Source organism: Carassius carassius, chromosome 4 (assembly GCF_963082965.1).
Source record: "Carassius carassius chromosome 4, fCarCar2.1, whole genome shotgun sequence".
NCBI lineage: Eukaryota > Metazoa > Chordata > Actinopteri > Cypriniformes > Cyprinidae > Carassius > Carassius carassius.
In genome coordinates, this window is record NC_081758.1 from 23,721,739 (window position 1) to 23,741,714 (window position 19,976).

Genomic DNA, 19,976 nt, shown 5'->3' on the forward strand with positions numbered 1-19,976 from the left:
TAGGTCTATTTAATGTGATTTATAGGTTCACAGATTACGTAAACGTTCCAAACTCCAGCCCTTTGGGTGGCAGGAATGCACCTATCATTTGATTTGCAAGCAAAATAAAACGCCAAAATAATAATAATAAGAAGCATGACCCTGGATCCTAGGAATCTAGTATAGGGACATCTGGTATAGTTTCAAATTTATGAATAATAATTATTATTATTATTCTGTTCATTAGCCATTTTGATGATCATAGCTAACATGACTGCACAACAGCAATGTACTGTAGGTGGCGCTATACATTTAGACTGTTATGCGCCAAAAAACTAAAGAAGAAGAAGCATGCCTGAGACGTCACGTGACGTCCCGGAAGTAAAACAGGTTTAGATGACGTCATGAAAGTTGCGCCAGTTGTCTATGCTTTTCGTTTAGTTTAAAATATCATTATTAATTTAGTTTATATAGAATACATAGCGTATACACTGAGTATACTGTAAGTCATTTGGCCACAAGACCATTGTCTCTTGAATGTTTAGTGTAAGTTTTGTTTTCATTTCTGTGCTCTTTCGTTAACTGTTTTTGGCGCTCGTGTTTCCCTGAACGAATGATGTAAAACCTGTGTGTCGTCGGTATAACGTTACATTAAGACGCGTTCATGAAAATAATGCCGTTTAGGTTTTAAATTTCAATATTGTATCAGATCCAGAGATTGCCTGTCAATGGAAAGTGAAAAACACACGGAGTGGAGCTCGGCTTTAAATGAAGACTTACTCCAGTGAGTACAAAACGGCTTAAGGTAGACTTTTAAAGTGTTTCTACTTAAAATGATTCAGCAACACGGCTGTTCTCGTTCTTTTGACAGGGAGCCCGTTTGTGCAGTGATTCCACCGGACCCGTCCCCATGGGGCCCTTCATCCGGGCCCTGGTCCCCTGAGGGCAGCGTCCCAGCAGTATTTAATCAGTATGCTGAAGCACTAAACTACAGCAGTTATATCCCCAGCAGAGAAACACAGAGCCAAACCGTACAGGTCTATAGAACCTCCTAATGACACATTTCACAGAAGTGCTCATATAAATGTAGTTTAATGTAGTTGGATTGTTGTCTCCAACCGTAGACGGAGGACTGCACAGATGAAAGATCTACAAACACAAATGAGGACTGGGAATCAGACATGGTAAGATTTCAGCACCTTACTCCAGGTGTGTGTGTGTTTGTGTGTTCTGGTTATCATCACAGTGTTGGGACAGAAATCTGTTCACGCAGTCACATTATGTGGACCAAAAAACAGCTGCCCATGAGGGAAACCCTTTAACCTGTTAACTGGCACCGTATACGGGACGCCTACATTTACTTCACTATATTACAATTACATTTCCATTTAGTCATTTAGCAGACGCTAAGGTAGTAAGATTTTTTTTTTAAAGAATAGAATAGATACAATTAAATGCAATTAAATTCTAATCTAATCATGACAAACTATATATCATTGGAAAGGTCTAAGACTCCTAAATAGATATTTTACCAATCTTTTTTTGTTAAAAATTATGTAGGAAAAGTAATAGATTAATTTATGGCAAGAGTGCACCTCAAAAATCTACATCATAAAAGGAGTTCTGACCTTTGTCAAAAAAAGTCTTCTTCGTTGATTTTTTCTCTATCACACTTTAGAAATCATCAGAAATTATATATCACTTGAAAACTTAAAATCTCAAAATTCATCCTTTAAAACCCATTTTAAAATCAAACATTTCATTACCATGAAAATGGTACATCAAAGTCATATTACAAAATGTTTTCATGAATTATAAACATTTAGGTTTGGATCATGCACTTTCAAGTCTATGTTCAAATTTGTGAGTGAGAGTTAACAGGTTCAATTAGTAGATGAACTATTCTGACGGTGCTGGTGAAGTTTTTAAATAGGTCCGTAGCACGTTTATCAGTGTGTGTGTGTGTGTAGGGGGTGCCCTGTTGTACCAAACCAGATATTTCTGGCTCATAATGCACACACTTCTCCACACGCACGCACACAAATATGTTTGGGTACAACTCACTTCCTAGTCCTCGTAAGGAAGGATTTCTGCAGCAAAATGAAAATTGTGAGTGTTAAATTGACACTACAAACGGAGAGCAAGGAAGAAGATTATTTGCAGGAGATGCCAACTAAGGATCTAAGAACTTGTGCAGAGGATAAAAAGTGAAACACAAGGTAAGCACATATGTATCAAACCCATTAGGGTAATTTGATCTAAATAGGTTGTTTGTTAGCACTAACTAACATTTCTATGTTTTTCCAACTAGCGATGACATAATCAATACAATTAGGTATGTTTAGGACCTCATTTTAACTGAAAAGTCTTGTCAAATCTTTAGCCTGACTGACTGCTAATGGAGTAAACCCGTTAATCTATTAGTTGTTAGCCTATTGTGTGTGTGTGTGTTTAGTTAGCATTCGGGCAGGGGTGGGCTATTTTATATAAAAGAAATATATTTTTTGTCATAGCATTGGGAGGGGGGCAGGGGGGCACTTGATTCTGGGCTTGTGTTTATAGTGTATGATTCTTAATTTTGATATGAAGATATGAGTTAAACGTTGATATTTGTTTTTACTTTTAAGTGAATTTATAGAGAACATTTGCAAGCCATAGATTTTGACCAAAGTGATTCACAGAGAAATTAAGTACACTTAAAACATTTTGTAACATGGCAAATGGCTTCGAAAGAAAAAATTATTAAACTTATGACTAAAACTAGGTTAAAATATTAGTTAAAATAAACAGGGGTTTGTATGGTGAGATTTTCCAATAGAGTGGTTGGTTTAAAGTCCAAAAATGGTAGTTAAATATGAAATAATTGGCTAAGGCTACCTGGGAATATATAGAGACAGATTTTGTGAGAGATTAGGGGCTAAATGAAAATAGTGACTTGATGCCCTCAAGGCTAGCATTGTGCCAGATTTTTAACTAAGCCTTAGTTCTGATTTCTTGTTGCATCAATACGTTATGATTACAGCATAATAAAAGGGGACATCGAATGCCCATTTTCCACAGATTGGTATACTTTTTTAGGGTATTCATGAAATGTCAATGTCAGCTCTGTTTACAGCGTCTCGTTTTGGTGCATGTCTCTTTAAATGATAATGAGATACTGTAAACTCGAGGCACATTAACATATCTGTATATAGCTTGGAGGTGGTCTTATTCTAATAGCTAGCTATTTATGTAGAAACCAGCTGCAAATTGAAAAAGCTTGCTGGATGACACAGTTTCAGACTCAGACAGCCCATAACAAACTGGCTGTGTGTTGTCTTTTTAGCTTTTCTGAGCTGGCAGACATGAACTAAATGCAAAAAAAGCTATAAAAAAGTGACAATTTCATCCAATGTCCCCTTTTAATGTTACATTGCAATAAAACAATATAGTGTTGCCCTTACAAAAACATTGTTTTATGCATATTGAGTTGGCTACTTTGCTTCTGCATGTCTCCTCATTTTCATGCTGTCATTTATTTCACACTTTTTTTTTCTTTCAGTCACCACTAATCAGCTCCCTTAAGGATGCCATGCATCATGTTGTTTCAAAGACTGACAAAACATTCAAATTGGAAGTGAAGTATATCAATGCAGTGAAAGGTAAGATGGTGTCTGGTGTGATTTGTAATTACTATCATATGATTTTTATGTGTATAATTGGTATCCTTTATCTGCAAGATGTTGTTTTTTTTTGTTACCGATTGATAATGTTTGAACCAATAGGCTTTCATGTTTGTTTTTTTATTTGTTTTTGCTGTATTTGCAGGACGTGGTCTGTTTGCAAAGGGTTCCATTTGCAAAGGTGATTTTGTTGTTGAATATAGGGGGGATATAATAAGTGACGCAGAATTGCAGAGAAGAAGAAAACGTTACCACACATCCAGTGCTGCATTTATGTTCGAGTTCAAGTGGAGAGGGAAAACTTGGTGGTAAGAAGTCAAGTTGCACCAAAGCTATATTTCTTATGTTGTATTATAGTAAATGAGGCACTGATTTGTTGTGGTGTATTGTAATACTTGTATTTATCCTTTTCTGTTGTTTTTATATTTTTAAGTATTGATGCCTCTAGAGAAGATGGATCATTTGGGCAGATAGTTAATGATGAACACAAACATCCAAACTGTAAGATGAAGAAAATTGATGTGAATGGAAAGCCACACCTTTGTTTGTTTGCCCTGAATGACATTAAAGAAGGAGAAGAAATTACCTATGACTACGAAGGAGAAGTTTACTCATGGAGAACACAAGTATGTTGCACAGCACACTGTGTTCAGAATAGCTTGTTTCTTTGCAACCTGTTAGTGGTAGTCTAGTATTTAGTGACATTTTTTTTTTTATCTTTCACAGGTATTTTTTTCCTTGGTTAATTGTTTCTTTATAATGGACACTTACAATGTCCCCACGACACTTTTAGTCATTGTTTGAGTACAAACTTGTGTGTTGAATTAACAAAATTGTTATAAAACTATTATTAAGTTGTGTATGAAAGCCTATTTGATTCAAGACAGGAACAAACGTTTTCAACTTAGTTGATTTTTCTTTTTTTCTTTTTATTCTGAAGTCATGCAGCATCTACATAAGATTTATCTCCTGTGTTTCCCCATTGTCTTTTACAGACGACCAGCTCAGCTGCTAATACCATGGCAGACGATCCTTCCCTCCAGTCAAAGACTCAGATGAATGATACTTCGGGTCAAAACAATTCTCCTCAACAGGTACGTTCACATTTATCACTTCAGATTTAGAAGTCTACTGTCTCTCATTGTCGTGTTTTAGTGTTTTTAAAAAAAAACATATTTAAACTCTAGTCAACTTAATGTTTACATTTCAAATACCATAATAATGTAAAATGTTATACTTATGGTTTTAATTACAAAATAATATGATATAATCATTATTATTTATATAATTATAAAATATAAATATATTGTTAGGTGATAAATAATTTATAAAAGATCAACAGTTCAACAGTTTTGCGTCACATTTATTTAAGCCCAAAATGACATAATCCAATTTGAATTAATGTACCTGTACAATTAATTAACACAATAGTTACCAATTTGTGTCTGTAAATTTACTGATCAATTAATTAATTGACATTCTTAATCATTATCTTTTTTAGCTGAAAGACGAAGATCTTCAAGATTCGGATGAACTCTTTGATTCTACACCCGAGAGTTCAGACTATTACTTTACAGATACCACTTCTGAAAGTGACTGTGACGGTGATGCTAATCTTACACCAAACCAGACAAAACTTCAGCTTCTCTATGATGAATTGGATGTTGATGAATCAGGCTCACTGAGTTCCCTTGACTGTGACATAACACCACCAGACAAAATGCCCAGCCTTGCATCTGAAGCATCTGGAACAGAAGAACCATGTTTAAGTAAGAAGGCAGCAGATGGCGTAGTTGTTAGTGCATACCAAAAAAGAGGTGTTAGCAGAGTCTACAACAAGAGGCATTACTGCTTATATTGCTGTAAGCCTTATGCTAAGATGGCAAGGCATCTAGAAAGTTCACATGCACATGAATCTGATTTGGCTAAAGCGCTAAGCTTTCAAAAGAGTTCCAAGGAGAGAAAAAAACAGCTAGATCATATTCGCAACAGAGGAAACTATGCTCACAATGCTGCTGTTATGCAATCAGGAAAGGGAGAACTAGTGGCATTTAAACGAGACAAAGAAGCGCAGGGAAAAGATTTCATGCATTGTGCATACTGTCAAGGACTTTTTACAAGAAAGGTCCTGTGGCGACATATGTGTACTTGTAGACTTAAACCTCCATTTGTCCCACTCAAACCAGGAAAGAAACGTGTTCAGTCCATGTGTATATACACAGGGCCTGTGCCTTCAAACATGACTAAAGAACTATGGGAACTCTATGGCAAGAACTTGGATGAAATTGTGATAGATCCTGATGGTGTGTTATTTTAGTTTTTTGTTTGTTTGCTTGATTTGTGTTATTCCATATATTCCTTTTTTGCTTAACATATTGTTTAGCTGCACTTTGTTTGGCCTCCACAGAAAAAGTCTTGGAAAGTGATGAAGACCGGAGCATACAGGAGGGACACTGTCCATCTACTGTTTATGGTTTGTATTACTGTATAAATACTACAGTTTTCAGTTCTTTGTTCAAACTTTGTTCATAGTTTTCAGTCATGGAGAGGCTTGAGACATGACTGCAAATACATTGCTCCAACATCCTGTGCAGGGGCAGAAACATTATCACAGTGTGTTGACCATTCATATAATGTACATTTGGACTTACTAAATAGGACTTGAAAGCTGCAGTGATGTAAACAAATTATTCATGGTGTTTAATTTATCTTTACTTTTATCACTTTATTCTGTAATTCCAGGACAGTCCTACTTTTAGTGTTTTTCAGGTTAAACCTTTTACCTGAGCAGGCTACACAGTTAAAAGTAAAACTTCATGAGCACTTTGTTCTTTGTTGCAGCATTTTGTTGTACAATTATAATTATCAGCAAAATTAATCAATATAATGTAAAAGATTCCCCATTCGTTAGTTGAATAATATGTGGTTCAGTTATACTTGCAGTGATAAACAGAAATGCAGACTTAATGGATTATTGCCTGTTTATGGACTGATTATAGTTGAAAACCGTTAGTACTGCAAGTAACTTAAGTTGTGTATTGTCTGCCTTCTACAGTACATGTAAAGTATATCTTTCTGAAAATGTGAAATTGTGATAATGTTTGATCATTTAGGATAATTTTCCATAGAACCAAAAGCAGAGGAGACACTTCCTCCTGCTGAGAGGAATGAAATGCCACCAGCACCCAAAAGACAAAAACCACCATCACAAGATGAAAAGATTCCTTCAGGAGCCAGTGTTGTGAGGACTACTTTTAAAGGTGAACTCTCTACACATTTTTTATGTCAGTAATGATTATGTCTGCTGCTTTTTGGAAACGTACTACCAGTAGGGGTGCACGATAAATATTGCCAGTGTCATATGTCAGTGAACAACGGCTCTGTGTAGAAATGCTGCTCCACATGAAATTACGCTTATGTAGAGATTTACCGCTGATTACAGAACCGGCTTTACTTACAAGATGCGCATTAAATATCGGGCGATATTTATCATGCATCCCTAACTGCCAGTGTACAAATTAAATTAGAAATGGCCAAATGTTGCAGTAGAAGGAATGGCCCATTCCAGGAATATTACCAATCTTTTAGCAAAAGCATCCAACCAGTTAAACATCCATACCTCAGACCAGGGGCCTGAAGTAGAAACATTGCATAGTCACAAAATGATGTTTGTTTAACAAAAGAGATAATTTTTTAGATAATTTAACCACATAGTATGAGAGGAGACCTATTATATATAGCAAGGTCACCTCAGTTTACCTCCATGCTCAGTTTTCCAGTATCCCTATACTACCCCAACTCCTCACTCCAACTTTTTCTCTCTCACTGCTTTAAGGTAAAACTACCCGGAGGAAAAATCCCTGGCAGCAGAACGAGGTGCAGGCGGTGGAAAGGCACATGATGAGATTCATCACTTCTTTTACTGTACCAGCAAAGAGTGACTGTGAGAAGTGTTTAAAGGCTGAACCAGAAGCTCTGAAGTACCGTGACTGGAAGAACGTGAAGTTCTTCATATATAACCGCATTACAGCCTATAAAAAGAGTTTGCAGTGCAAATAATATGAAGATTTCCAACTCTCTGGTATGGCAGTTTTTGTTTACATTATCTCTTTTCCATTCACGTTTGAGGTAGGAGATGTTGTGCCAGAAATAACTACGATGTTTGCAAAGAGGTCAAAACTCCAGCAAAACTTGAAGAACATTAAACAACTTTATTGATAGAGCAGTGCTGTTCATCAGAGACTGAAAACATACTGCAAAAATAAAAAATTTCAAATTGTGTATGTGAGGCAAAACAAAAAAAGAATGATTTATTTATTTAACAATGATTTACATCCACACACATTGGCCAGTGGGACACCTACAAAGATATTTGTCACAGCTGTAAAAGAAGCAATGGGAGTGTCCGACAGAGGATATGGGTGATAAATATGGTGTTACCATATTAAACAAGATTGCTGTATGTTTTATGATGACAGATGAAGGCCATAAGCTGAAATGCACCAGTCTAACAATAGCAAAACTTGTCAGACTGTTTTGACCTCTAGTTTTTGTTTACATTCTGTCTCAGTATTTTTTTTATATAAAAAAATAATGTATTTGCAGGGTTTATTTGAATTCATTTGTTTGTAAAGTTGAACCCATTAAAAGTTACATTCAGCAAATTAAATAATTTGATGTCTCAAGGTTAATTTAGTAGTTAATAGTAGATTTGTTGTTAGGGATGCACGATATTACTGGAACGAAATCGGACGATAAAGACTTGATTTATACATCGGCATTGACCTGATATAAAAAATTATGCCGATATGCCTTGCCGATAAGACGAATTGTTAAATGCACTAACAACATTAAGATACATGTGTTTATGATTATTAAGATTGCATTTCTATTTTAAAAAGTAGTAATTGATGTCATAGAATCACGAGTATGCTTTGATTCAAAGGTCAGAAGATGCTTACATGATAAAAATCACAAACATGATCCTTGTAAATTAAATCATTTTATTATTATTTTATTTTATTATTATAGACTTGATGTTGTTAACAAACAAAAGGGAATATAACAGCATCGTTATTGGCCATAGGAAAAAATCCAATATCGTGCATCCATATTTATTATCATAGTAGGAAGTATCGAGGGAGCTAGTAGCTGATAGTTGGCTGTGAATATACACTTAAATCATTGCAATTAAATAAAACTAAAGGTTTCAAGGTTTCATTTGATGGTTTGATATCCAGGCAGTAAGTCACTACAGTTTCCATCTTTCCTATGTGAATAGAGAACTTTTTTCACTGCTTTATCTATACACTACAATAACACTTCTATTCCTATGAAACCTAGAAACATCAGTCAATCAGACCAAACAATCTGCATGTTGTGACGATGACCACATACACAACACTAGGTTTTCTGTGCGGGAGGGAGTCTTTGCATCACTAGTGCCATTTGCAGGACTCAATACATCTCAACAACTACATATGAACAGCTAATCTTAGCTACATTTCAAAATTTGAACAAATGTTTTGTACTATTACTGAATCTTTTAATTCTGCTTCATTGTAGCCATCTTTTTAAGTGTAAATGGACAAATACGATCTGATTTACTTGGTTTAAGTGCTGTTGGCATTAGTAATATAAATGTTGCAAGGTCCCCACAAATCAAATGGAAAAGTGTGTATTATGCAAATAATATGCGCACAAGGTCTCTATCAGGTATGTTATCTCTCTTTTTTATTTTTTTAATTTTTTTTTTTTTTATAGAAGTCCCCATTCAGCATGGTCAAGTCAGTACTTCATCAGTTCTGATATTAGAAGTCATGTATAGGCTAACAAAGCAATGGTTATTATTATTTTTTCCAGACCTCTAAAACCTTCAGAAAAGGAGTGGTCCCCACAGGTGATGATCATGAAGTTGGTTCCCATACAACAGGGTTAACCTGTGTGTGTGTGTGTGTGTGTGTGTGTGTCCGTGTGTGTGTGTCCGTGTGTGTGTGTCCGTGTGTGTGTGTCCGTGTCTGTGTGTGTGTGTCCGTGTGTGTGTGTCCGTGTCTGTGTCTGTGTACAAGCTACACCAGTGAGCACCACGTTTGTGAAAATATCCTCACAAATATGGTGAGTCATGATGAACAGTTAGGAGATTTGAAGTTGTCCTTGAAATGCTCATAAATTGGGAAAAACTTGAAATTTGTTATGGGTTTGTCTGACCAATATTTATTTGTGTGTGTGTGTTTGTGACTTCAGCCTTGCACAGCTGGACAGAAAAACCTTGTTATTGTTCTTTCGAGAGATTTGTAGCAAAAATATTAAACTTGTTTTTTAAATTATTATTTGAAAAAATAAATCAGCCTTGAAACCCTTTTTTGTTTTACTTTATAATATGTTGCAGGATGTTTTGGTAAATGTTAATTTGTGTACAGTGGGGGTTCTAATGTCTGTGAACACTTGTGAAAATGCTTCTATTTTGTGTTTTTCTAATTGTATTTGAATACAGATCTTTTCATTATATAATATTAGTACAGCTAATGTTAATACATTTTCATGAATTGACTGTTCCAAAGAGCATGCTGTTTCACTGGAATCAAGAACATCTATTTGTACAATGGAGTTTAAATAATGCCACAAATTTGGTCATTTAATCAGTAATTTATTTAAGTAAATATTTCTTCTTTTTTTTTATGTCACAATTTTTTTTTAAGCCCTAAAACTGCTCTCTTTATTTTCTTGGAATAATAATTTTATGATTTTCAGAAAAGTCTCAGACTTTCAGACCCATATGTATTCATTTCTTTCTCTCTTTCTGTTTCTTTAGCGTGCTTTAGAAGACTGCAGTATCGAGCTAAGGGAGCAGTATGAGGCTCTTTTGAAACAGCATGCAGCGGAGCAGGAGGAGCACAACCTCCATGTCCGCAGTCTGGAAAAGACCAAAGATGACAGAAATCATCAGTACCAGGTTCAATATTACATCTGTACATAAAAAATGTCACTATATATAGTCTGTAGAGGTTCTGACACTTACTGTACACATGTACACATTTGAATAGCAGTGCTTTTCTCCTTTACATTACCATTGCCTAAGAAGTTATAAATAATTATGTTTGTCTGGTTTTACCTGGTATTACCTCATTTTCATTGTTGAAATGCAGTGTTTTTTTATTATTTGTATAGGGTTTTATTGAAAAAATTGAGTCTTTGCAAGTTAAATTGGAGCTGAATAGCGGCAAGACCACACGAAAAAACTTCATGGTAAAACGGCAAGAGCTTACTGCAGAGAAAGAGCGAATGGAAGAGGAGAAAACAAGGTAAACTATCATTAAATATTTATCATATCCAACTGTCTGCTTGGGGCAGACTATACACAACCGTTCAAAAGTTTGTAAAAGAAGTCTCATTCTCACCAAGACTGCATTTATTTATTATCAAAAATGCTATAAAACAGTAATAGTGTTAGTACAGTGTAACCATTTTTTATTTTAATATATTTTAAGAATGTTAATGTTTTAAGAATGCTCATGAAACATTTCTTAATATCATTGTTGAAAATATTTGTGCTACTTAATATTTATGTGGAAACTGATAGATTTATTTCAGGATTCTTTGAATATAAACTTAAAAAGAACAGCATTTTAAAAAAAAAAGAATAATAATACTTTTTCTAACATTATAAATGTCTTTTGGTCACTATTGATCACTTTTATGCATCCTTGCTGAATAAAGGTATTAGTTTCTTAAAAAATACAAATCGTACTGACCCCAAGCTTTTGAATGATAATATATGATACTGGATAGGTCACTGAATTTAAATAAGATTTGTGTATGTTTTAGACTGGCTCAGGAGCTGGAGGACACAGAAAAGAAACTCAAGATGCTGATTGAGGAACAGTGTCAAGAGAAGTAAAAAAAAATCAGATGATAACAGAAGAAATACCTACAATGTCTCTGTTTCTGTGTTTATCTGTTTTTGTGCTTGTGTGTGTGACAGGCTGTCCTGGGAGCAGGAAATAGCTGACCTGAGGGTGGAAATGGAGACACTCTGCAGACAGGCAGAGCAAGCCAGTCAGACCGTTCTTCAAGATGAGGTCAATGCTGCACCTTCACAGCAACCATCTTCTAGAGATCTCACAGACAGTGTAATGGATCGTGCATATTACTGTCTGACTGTGTATTTGTGTATTTGCCTGTGTGAGCAGATAGCTGCTTTAGAGATGCAGAAAGAGCTTATGCTTTCTCAAGTGGAGGACTGGATTGCAGATGCTGAAAAATATCTAAACTTTCTCAGGTACTGTGTGTGAATTAATATCTGTAGAGAGGGATGCATGTGCAATAGGTTTGAATGCATGAAGGTGATATAATTCCTTTTGGATTTGTGCTCATTCTGGACAGATTGAATCCTTCCCAGAACCACCCGCACCAGCGGCAGTGGGAGCAGAATATAGCGATGGTCCGCAGCAGTCTGGTGGGAATTAAGGTGAGGGGAGGAACTAATATAGGTGGATTACAGTTTAAGGGAGATAGCAGTTTCTTCCACTATGTCTTTCTTTCACAGAATAAGTTTAATGAAAACCATCAACTCCTGCAAAGAGGTGAACAGTTGGACGGTTTGCCTTCAGTCCCGCTCCCGTTACTTCCACCAGTGCCTACAGTGAGTGTCCGTTTATTCATATATGGCCTAGGGTTGGAGGTACACTACTGTTCAAATCCTATTTTGTTTTGAAAGAAGTCTCATTTTCACCAAGCATTTATTTACTCAAAAATACACAGTCATTTTGTAAAATATTATTACAGTTTTAAACCGTATGTAGTGCTATTGTACAATAGATAATGTGGTAAAGAGTTAGTAGACTGGCAGTTTTAAAGTGGTTGTTTTGCCATGGTTTGAAACATGGCCTACTAGAGACATTCATGTTTTGTGAATGTGACTCTAGTGATATAGTTACTTCATTTTATAATTATTTTGTGTTGTTCAAGTTTAGACTAATGTTAGTAATGTATTTTTTTGTGTGTGTTATTTATTTTCGATCTTCTGAAGTTGGAGATGATAATGAGTCCACTTCAGAATCCTGCATCCCATCCTGTTTTCAGTAGTGGTCCGCCGACTTCCACAACTTCTCCTCCCATAGTTCCCACACAGCTCCACTCCTCGATCACACCACCCCAAAGAGCCACACCACCACTTTCTGCCCCATCTCCTCAAAACACACCATACCTACCCATCACTGTAGGTCCACAGTCCGCACACATCCCAAGCATTTATGTTCCCTTGACAACTCACGCATCTGCCCCTCAAATACCCATGCAAGCCATCTGCCTGCCTCAAACCTCATCCCATGCACCTGTCACGCCAACCCCACAGACACATGCAGGTGTTCCAGGTGTCTCCCATGGACCGTCAGCTGCCTCAGTAGGCAGCTTTGTTGTATTACCAAATAATCATGGAGCCAGTTTTCAACCCCAAACTGCAGCGCGCCTTCCCCAAACATTCATGCCATCCACAGCTACACGTAACTCCTCCCCCCAGCCCCTCCCCTCCAATCCTGCGCCAGCAGGAAAACTGGACAAGTTACTGGAGAGACTGGGCTCACATTTTCCACAATGCACAAGGTACTGAGCTCACAGAGTTATTTGATCAGCTTGTTTCCTTCCTAGTACATTTTTTAGGCGTTAGTATAATTTTTTTTATTTTTTTTTTTTTGTCTTTCTTAGACACAGTTTGTTGATAGCTTTTTGAAATTGATCTCTCTGTTTCTGTCTGCATTAGAGATCAGTTGACGCGTGTTCTACAGCAAATTAAGAGTGAGCGCGGTACTATGGCTGGCATGTCGATTGATGATCTTACTCAGCAGGTTGCACAGAGACTTGCGCAGAACCAAAAACCAGTGAGACCAAACACTTCTTATCTCACTCCTCAGCATTGTTGCTTTCGTTCTGTGCATTGGTCATATCATTTATAACTTTATCACTGTTGTAGCCACCAGGACCTATAGCACCTCCAACTGGAGCAAGAGCCTTTCCTGTTTCAGTTGGTCCGATTCAGCGTCCTGTAGCCCAGCCGCCGCATCCCATGTTGCATCATTTCCGTCCCCCAGTGGCTCAGGTCTTCCACACAAGACCCCCACAGGTGGCATTCAACTTTAAATCCCTTTTCTTAAATCACATTTAACAAAATACTCTGAACTATAGGAGAGTGTGGGAGCTCTGCCACTTTTTGATTGAAGTTGTCCTTTTAGTAAGGAGAAATGAGACCGAGGTAAAACTAACATGCCTAATTCAGGATGCATACTATTAGCTTAAATAAGAAAAAAAAAGGAACATGTATAAGAAAAAAAAAGAAGAAGAAGAGGTTAATAAATAACCCTACATTAGAGATTATTAAATATTTGGGGAATATTGAAACATAAATAACAGATTAACATATATAACCAAATAAACATACACTCTTTTTCTCTGTCTCTCTCAGCCCTCTACCCGGAAATTTTGTTTGATGTGTCAGAATTCTGTGGATGCTGGAAGCCAGTACAACACCAACTGCTCCCATACCATTCACAAAGAAGTGAGTGTGTAACATTTATAAAATACATTTAAGGCACGTTATTTGCCTTGTCTGTGTGTTCTAATAATGGTTATTTTCTCTCCTTTTCTTTAGTGTGTTAGCGTTTGGCTCAAGACCAGCAAGAATAACTCCTGTCCTTTCTGCCCATCCAAATGAGGTCTGACTTCAGGAGACAAAACACACTCATAGCTGAGTCAATACATGCAAAAACATTAAGTGGAATGGTCATATAAACAGTTATCAAGACACTTGTGAATTAGATTTTTGTTATTCTTTGGTAATTCTGGTTAATGTAAAAGATATATTGTTCAATTCCTGGTCAGAGTTAATTATTATTATGAGGACAATATGTTGTTATACTTATTGATGTTACTTTGCAGATCAGTGGAAAAAATACAAAGTGAATTGTACTTTTCCGTATTCAGTGTTATTCCAAAGATTTTCAAATGTGCCCTGAAGTATAATCCTCATTATGTATGCTTTTATAAATGTCATGTAGCATACATACAGATTCCAAAACAAAATAAAATGTTTCTTTTAAAACTTTTCCAAGTGATACACAACTGTATCTTACTGGTACCTAACTGTTGCAGACTGCAGTTATATTCATTATATCTGTATTTAATTAAATTAAGGATCAGCAAAGGCCTTTATGTGGAGAGCTTTATACATTAAAGAGGGAAAAATAAATTGACTTTTTGTAATCATTGATAGTGACTCTTTTTTTTATAAGATTTAAAATAAATGTTGTTAAATAATGAAACTGTATTGTGACATACCATGTTGCAGAATAGAAGAAAACACTGACATGAAGACCTTTTTTTTTTGCATTTTATTTGTTTGCATTTTTTTTTTTATTAATCAAAAATTATTTAACTTAAACATCATAAACATTCATAACACAACCCTTGCATCTACACTCCTATCACCAAACACAAAGACTCTTTGTGACTCTTTCTTCAGATCTGAGGATCTGAGTGTGCAAAGTCCTTGTGCATTTTTATGACTGGATGGCCTTGGAGATGGTTTCATACACCTGTGCAAGCCTGGCCCTCACATTCTCCATGTAGGGCTCCATGCGTTCCTGGAGGTCCTGGGTGTGTGGGGCGAGCTTCTCTCTGGCGTCCTCAACAGCCTTCACCAGCTGTTCCTTATATTCCTCAGCATAGGGGGCAGCCATGGATCTCAGCTCCTCCAGTTGCTCAGTCAGCTTAGTGCGTACAGCCTCAACCATCGGCACAAGCTTAGACTTGGTCTCCTCAATGTTGGTCTCGACTTTCTGCCTCATCTCATCCAACAGGGGCTGCAGCTTGGTACGCAGCTTCTCTGAATTTTCGCGGTTCAGGGTGGCGTACTCCTGGAAAACGGGCTCCAGCTTTTCACGGTACTCGTCAAAGTGCTTCTGCAGGACCTCGTACACCTCGGCGCGGTGAGGCTCCAGCTTGGAACGGAGGTCCTCGACGTCAGTCATGACACGCTCGCGCAGCTGCTTGGTCTTCTCCAGGAGCTGGTTAGAGATGGTCTCAGTGTAGGGAGTCAGAGTCTGGGAAGTAGACTGGGCATATTCTTGGAGCTTAGTCAGGCTCTCTGAAAGTTGTACCCTGAGGAGAAAAGAGCTTAAATTTGGTAAACTCAGACACAAACCATTTCAGGTGAAAGTCTGGAATCATAAATCACACTGTGCTTGGTCATTAAGGCCAGAAGAAAACTGGCTGCCAAACTAAGAGTGGGTTCTCCCAAGTTTTTTTTTTTCTTTTCTCTCACTACTATCACATGAAGTTTTGGTTTATTGGTTCTTTTCTGTTGCCTTTGGCTTTCTCAGTTGCTAAATTAATGTTAATACAGTAATATTAGTGATTTAACAATGCCAATATGGGATAACATAACTGGAAATGAATTGAGTAATGACACAAAATTTACAACTGAATCAACAATACTCTGCCTTGAGCTGAATAATGATAACATTGCCTTCATGTATAGCTGCTTATAGCTGAATTAAACTTGTTTCATAATTTGGAGCATTGACAGGTATCAAACTGAATTGAAACAACACTGAACTAAATTGAGCAGAATAACAATACCATTGTCTTCTGTAGATCTCCTTTAAAGCTGATGTTACATTTTGTTTAATAATTGATGCATTTAAGACTGGTATTTTCCTTTTTATTAATATGTAATCTGTATTGTATAAATATCTGAGACTTGAAATGCTGAGACACTGAAGTGTGACCTGTTACTCTATTTTGAGAATTATTGAACTGCGAGGGGGAAGAAGATTAAGACAAAAGTGCAAAGGAGAAAAGAGTGAGAGACATGAAAATGTAGAGATCGTTATGATATGGTGTGGCTCTTACTTGTATTGCTGATATTCAGTTCCGTCCAAACTGTCGAGGGCCTTCTGAGCCTGCTCCTTGACCTCGGTCAGGTACACCAAGGCTGCTGCCTTGTAGTGCTCCAGCTGGGAGGGAGCATCAGCCTGCAGGAAACGGGCCTGGGAACCTGAGAAGAAACGCAGGAAAAGCTTCAGAAAGGCCTCCAAAAGGCCTCAGGGAGCACAGTGAAGTCTACCTTTGAACTGTTAAGAACCATAGGTGGTCATATAGTCACCATGAAAAACAAAGCATCAACGAAATAATTCGTTTTTAATTGGTTAAACATAAAGTCAGTTTAAATTACTATAGAAAAAACAGTACTTACCCACAGCCAAGAGGATGGTCAGTGCAAGAGCCACGAATTTCATGGTTAAGCTCTGAAACGGAAAACATTGATAATAACACAGTTAGATCAAGAATGACTTTGATATTCTCTTGATCCATTGCTCCTCTCCTGCTGGTTTGAGCTCTTACCTGAGTGGTACTGCTCTGAATGTTCGAGGACGGACAGCAGAGGCAAAGGTCTTATATAGAGCAGGATCAGTGCATGTGGAGCTGGAACCCTGTCCTCTGACACATCAGAGGTTCAAAGGTTAAGTGCAATCAGAAATTCCTTTTAGATATCTGCAGATACATGAATGCACGTTCTCCGTCCGTCTCACAAAATGCAGATTACTTGTAAATATGCAATGATATTATTTCTGTCAAAGAAAATATTTTAATGGGCATTTCTGAAGTATTTTCTTCATATATTACTGTAATTTACATTTGTGAAATCTCTGCGAATCAAAGTGCAACAGCCTAGTAATTTAATGAGACGTTTAGCTGCATCTAAGCAATGATTCCTGGGACAAATATTAGAAGCAAGAAACTCTAATTTCTAAAACGTAATCTAGGTGTTTACATTCATCAACAAAAAGAAATATATAGCAACATTTTTAATTTTATGGTGCTGTGTATGTTGCATTTATTGGTTTGTGATCAAGCAGTTTGTTGTAATCATCCATGTGATTGCATCTCACTGTCATAAACTGGTAATGGCAAAACATTTAGCAACGTGTACCAAACCTTGATCTCTACCTCCTTCTGCTCCAAATCCCATTTTATCAACTGCCAACCAAAGAACCAGTCAGGGGTCATTGATCAATTAGTTATCTTTGTCCCATGATTTACTCAACTGTTCACATTCTCAAGCAAAAGTCAACTTTATTGGCTAATGCTGAGGGGCATTTTGACTGAAAACTGAGGACATTTCAGTTTAGTGTTCATGAAATAACCAGAATGCAGACTGATATTTACTGAAATGTGAACAAGATTGTCCAATAAAACAGACCATAAGTACTGGGGTTAAAAGTGTACATCTTTGTTTATGCACTCTCTTTAAAGACAAACAGTAACCTAATGTTATAATACATGGTGATGTTTTTCTTGTACTTGGCAATAGACTTTACAGTCCTCGTCTCAAATTGGCAGTCAAACAGAGAGGGCCAGTGGGTTCTAAGTACTATATGGTAATATACAGAGGACAAGGTTATCTACCTGACTGCCTGTATCAGCAACACAGCTCCATATGAGCTTGTGTCATCATTAGCACTAACTTATCACTCTCTCTATTCATGCAACCTGTATGAATACCTGTCATATATGACCCCATAACAATGATACTGACACAGAACATGTCATTGTCTTCTAGTATTTGTGAACTGGTTTGCATTTTACATTAATAGTATAAGATTTTGGGTAGTTTTAGTTCTTCTGATGACACTCGATAGTAATGATGATACCATTTATCAATGATTTCAAATCAGTATAAAATTCAGTTGATTCCCTTGTGATATTAACCCAACTAACAGAAATAGAATTATTTTTGCGTAGAGAGGATTCATTCATAAAAAGGCCTGCCTACCTATGAATTATATTGATGTTTGTTCACCTATTAGAGGTTTCCATGTTGGAGGCTTATTGCATTTCTTAATGAATGATAAAAAATCATCTACATGATTCCACAGTAGGTCAATAATAGGCCTCTGCAGGACAGTAATGGGCGCTACCAGATCGGGGCATTTTTGACCATGTTACCCGATCGGCTCACATCATATGTGACGGTAGGTTTACAGTACAGGTACAGTAGTCAGGTAAGGGGGATCATTGTCATTGCATCATTTAGAAACACACATCAGTCTGAAAACAGCCACAACATCAGAAACGCCCACTTTTGCTCTGCAGAGGCCTCAATCTCTAGTAGTCATGACTCATGTCTCCCTCTACAGGCTAAATGAGTATTACTATATTTGTATTTTCTGGAGGAGATTCGAGTACAAATCTCATAACCATGACTGATAAAGAATTATATTTGCCTCCAGCATGAGGCTCCTCCCATGTCTTCTATTGTTATACAATGCACTATGATCTAATATTCCTGTATTTGAGAAAAAAAAATAAAAAAATCAAGCAGACGGTTTCAAAATAACTAATTGAATGTGAATGTAGAAACACTTTAGAGTTAAGACTTAAGATTTAAAGCCTGATTACTGCTTAAATGCAGATTCACTGGATTAGTTTGAAAGCATCATGTAAGTACAGTTGGCCAAAAGTTTTGAGAATTACATAAATATTAGTTTTTAAAAAGTTTGCTGCTAAACTGCTTTTAGATCTTTGTTTCAGTTGTTTCTGTGATGTACTGAAATATAATTACAAGCACTTCATACGTTTTAAAGGCTTTTATCGACAATTACATGACATTTATGCAAAGAGTCAGTATTTGCAGTGTTGGCCCTTCTTTTTCAGGACCTCTACAATTCGACTGGGCATGCTCTCAATCAACTTCTGGGCCAAATCCTGACTGATAGCAACCCATTCTTTCATAATCACTTCTTGGAGTTTGTCAGAATTAGTGGGTTTTTGTTTGTCCACCCGCCTCTTGAGGATTGACCACAAGTTCTCAATGGGATTAAGATCTGGGGAGTTTCCAGGCCATGGACCCAAAATTTCAACATTCTGGTCCCCGAGCCACTTAGTTATGACTTTTGCCTTATGGCACGGTGCTCCATTGTGCTGGAAAATGCATTGTTCTTCACCAAACTGTTGTTGGATTGTTGGAAGAAGTTGCTGTTGGAGGGTGTTTTGGTGCCATTCTTTATTCATGGCTGTGTTTTTGGGCAGAATTGTGAGTGAGCCCACTCCCTTGGATGAGAAGCAACCCCACACATGAATGGTGTCAGGATGCTTTACTGTTAGCATGACACAGGACTGATGGTAGCGCTCACCTTTTCTTCTCCGGACAAGCCTTTTTCCAGATGCCCCAAACAATCGGAAAGGGGCTTCATCGGAGAATATGACTTTGCCCTAGTCCTCAGTAGTCCATTTACTATACTTTCTGCAGAAGATCAATCTGTCCCTGATGTTTTTTTTTGG

The 19,976-nt window shown here is 37.0% G+C and overlaps 2 protein-coding genes across 2 annotated transcripts; one reads left to right on the forward strand and one right to left on the reverse strand.

Annotated features, from left to right (window-relative positions):
- Positions 1-347: 347 nt before the first annotated feature.
- Positions 348-14,899, forward strand: LOC132139550 (RING finger protein 214-like). The gene is made up of 16 exons (XM_059547991.1): positions 348-525; positions 689-763; positions 851-1,016; positions 1,104-1,163; positions 10,453-10,593; positions 10,809-10,942; positions 11,466-11,534; positions 11,623-11,719; positions 11,831-11,919; positions 12,024-12,108; positions 12,187-12,282; positions 12,670-13,241; positions 13,399-13,516; positions 13,609-13,758; positions 14,098-14,190; positions 14,284-14,899. Exons 2-16 carry the CDS (start codon positions 708-710, stop codon positions 14,344-14,346), a joined length of 1,989 nt encoding a protein of 662 aa, XP_059403974.1. The 5' UTR covers positions 348-525; positions 689-707; the 3' UTR covers positions 14,347-14,899.
- A 162-nt stretch (positions 14,900-15,061) lies between these two features.
- LOC132139553 (apolipoprotein A-I-like) lies at positions 15,062-17,134 on the reverse strand. The gene is made up of 4 exons (XM_059547993.1): positions 17,037-17,134; positions 16,888-16,939; positions 16,545-16,689; positions 15,062-15,791 (listed from the first exon to the last, which is right to left on the reverse strand). The coding sequence occupies exons 2-4, from the start codon at positions 16,928-16,930 to the stop codon at positions 15,191-15,193; spliced, it is 789 nt and encodes a 262-aa protein (XP_059403976.1). The 5' UTR covers positions 16,931-16,939; positions 17,037-17,134; the 3' UTR covers positions 15,062-15,190.
- Positions 17,135-19,976: the final 2,842 nt, after the last annotated feature.